The 2,569-nt window shown below is 46.2% G+C and overlaps 1 protein-coding gene across 1 annotated transcript in view; it reads right to left on the bottom strand.

Annotated features, from left to right (window-relative positions):
- Positions 1–2,569, bottom strand: part of LOC106530771 (cleavage and polyadenylation specificity factor subunit 3) — a gene marked incomplete at its 3' end in the record, with an annotated part of 10,382 nt that overhangs the window by 3,304 nt on the left and 4,509 nt on the right. Inside the window, 6 exon segments of the mRNA XM_014026470.1 lie at positions 49–195; positions 270–428; positions 496–671; positions 820–970; positions 1,804–1,893; positions 2,110–2,287. Of these exon segments, the coding sequence (XP_013881924.1) occupies positions 49–195; positions 270–428; positions 496–671; positions 820–970; positions 1,804–1,893; positions 2,110–2,287 (901 nt within the window).

Genomic DNA, 2,569 nt, shown 5'->3' with positions numbered 1-2,569 from the left:
GTGTGTGTGTGTGTGTGTGTGTGTGTGTGTGTGTGTGTGTGTGGTTACCACATGGGGAGGTTTGAGCGCTCGGATGAACTCGCTGGTCTGCTGGTAGTCGGTGTGAGCGGAGAAGGAGATGTAGTCCACAGACATCTTCAGAGGGAGCTTCTGACCCGACATGGTGACGATCTCCTCCGGTTCTGTCATGATGTGCTGAAAACAAAATTAAATTCAAACACATTTATCGTTTTATTTAAACCAACATGTGGCTCCATTTAGAGGTCCACCTTAGCCAGCGTGCCCTCCACGCAGTAGCCGGCAATGATGACGCCGTTCCTCCGGTCGATGCACCAGCTCTCAAACAGCTCTCTGGACAGGCCGCTCTGCATCATCCCCGGAGACGCCATCACCACGCTGGGGCCGATGTCGTCGAAGTGATCCATGCTCTGAAAAGGCAGACCCGTTAGCGAGGGGCGGGGCCGGCGGGAGGACGGACTGAGCGCGCTCACTGACCTTCAGGTTACTGATGTGTTTGAAGACGAACGGGTTGTTGATGTTGATGGCCTTGCGGATCTTGTCGTTCATGGCGTTGATGTAGGTCTGGTAGACCGCCATGCACTTCCTGGCCAGAGACGAGGCGTAGTAGATGGGAATGTCGTGGAGCTCCGGGTGGTTCTGCCAGTACTCGTCTGGGTCCAGAAGACACAAGATATAATTACTACCAGGGGGATTCAGGTAAAAGAGGACCAGTTCTGAGAAGAAACCCCGATCCGGCCCAGTCAGACCTAGAACCCCCACCCCTGGTTCTGCAGACGGGTCCAGATGGACCAGACTTACCCAGGATGAGCAGCAGCTCCTGAGCTCGGCCCAAAGCGAACACGGGGATCAGACAGCGGCCCTCCCTGTTCACGATGTCGTGCACCGTGTTACAGAACCGAGCCTCCCGCTCCTCCCGCTTCTCATGGATGTGAGTCCCGTAGGTCGACTCCTGTCAGACACAAACACAAGCTACTGTTAGCTACGGTTTGGCTGGTTTTAGCTTCTAAACTGTTGCTGGTAGCAACCATTTAGCTTCTTTTAGCCTCTAAGCTTCTGATTGTCTAATGTTAGCAACGGCGTGGTTGGTTTTAGCTTGTAAATTGTTGCTGCTAGCTACCATTTAGCTTCTTTTAGCCTTGAAGCTTCTGATTGGCTACTGTTAGCTTTGGTTTGTTTGGTTTTAGCTTCTCAACTGTTGCTGCTAGATACCATTTAGCTTCTTTTCACCTCTAAGCTTATTATTGGCTACTGTTAGCTATGGTTTGGTTGGTTTTAGCTTCTCAGCTATTGCTGCTAGCTACNTCAGCTATTGCTGCTAGCTACCATTTAGCTTCTTTTCACCTCTAAGCTTATTATTGGCTACTGTTAGCTATGGTTTGGTTGGTTTTAGCTTCTCAACTGTTGCTGCTAGCTACCATTTAGCTTATTTTAGCCTCGAAGCTTCTGATTGGCTACTGTTAGCTACGGTTTGGCTGTTTTTAGCTTCTTATCTGCTACTGTTAGCCATCGATTGGCTAGCTTTAGTTTCTTATCCGCTAGTTTTAGCTACTGTTTCGCTACTTTTATCAATTAAGTGCAGAAATTTCTCTGGTTCTAGTTTCTGTGAAATAAAAATCTGCAGTTTTACGTTTTTGTTGAGTTTTATAAAAGTGGCCAACTTGTTTATAAACCAAGTATGTAATTTAAACACAAGATGATTTATGAAGTCGTGCAGCTTCAAATCATTAAATATGAGACATTAAAACAGACAGTAAAGGGTTACAGTTCCACAGATGGACTGACTGTGATCAGGATGTCCGGTTTGACGCTGGGGATCTCTGCTGCCATCAAGTGTCGGTCCTCCTGTCGGGAGAAGTCTCCGGTGTACAGCAGCTGCACAAAAACAAACACTTTCACTCAAGGAAACAACATTTAGACTCATCCTGAGTTTCAAAACAAGCGTCAGTGCTTTTATTCTGAAGGTTCTTTCATGAAGCCACTGTTAAAACAAACTTTAACTGAACAATGGAAACTCCAGACTCTGATTGTTCCTTGAATGCATCGTCAGTAAATCATCCTGAGTTCCATCAGAACCTCCCATGGACCTACCTTGACGCCGGCGATCTCGATCATGAACATGGCGGCTCCGAGAACGTGACCGGCGTGGTAACACCAGAACTTGATGCCCGCCACCTCCTTCACCTCGTGGAAGTTGATGGTCTCAATCTTCTCCATGCTGTCCTCCAGGTCTGTCTCCGTGTACAGCATGTCGTCAGCTGAGATGTTGCTGCGAGAAAAATGGAACCGTGACGTCAGAATCACACGAAATGAACAAGTAAAACCTGCAGTCTGAACTGATTTACAAAACTACATGACTTTAAGTTACCTGACTTTAACGTTTTAACTTTACCTAACTTTAATATTAACTGACTTTATGTTACCTGACTTTAAGTGACATCAGTTTTTTGTAATATACATGAATGCATTTTTGGAAAGAGAACATTGATAAAATATTGCAAAACAAATTTCATGTCACTGAGATGAACAGTTGTTGTGATATTTGCATGTG

This window comes from Austrofundulus limnaeus, unplaced genomic scaffold (genome assembly GCF_001266775.1).
Source record: "Austrofundulus limnaeus strain Quisiro unplaced genomic scaffold, Austrofundulus_limnaeus-1.0 Scaffold557, whole genome shotgun sequence".
Lineage (NCBI taxonomy): Eukaryota > Metazoa > Chordata > Actinopteri > Cyprinodontiformes > Rivulidae > Austrofundulus > Austrofundulus limnaeus.
The sequence above is the reverse complement of the archived record's forward strand: the minus strand, read 5'-3'. Positions and strand labels throughout refer to the sequence as shown.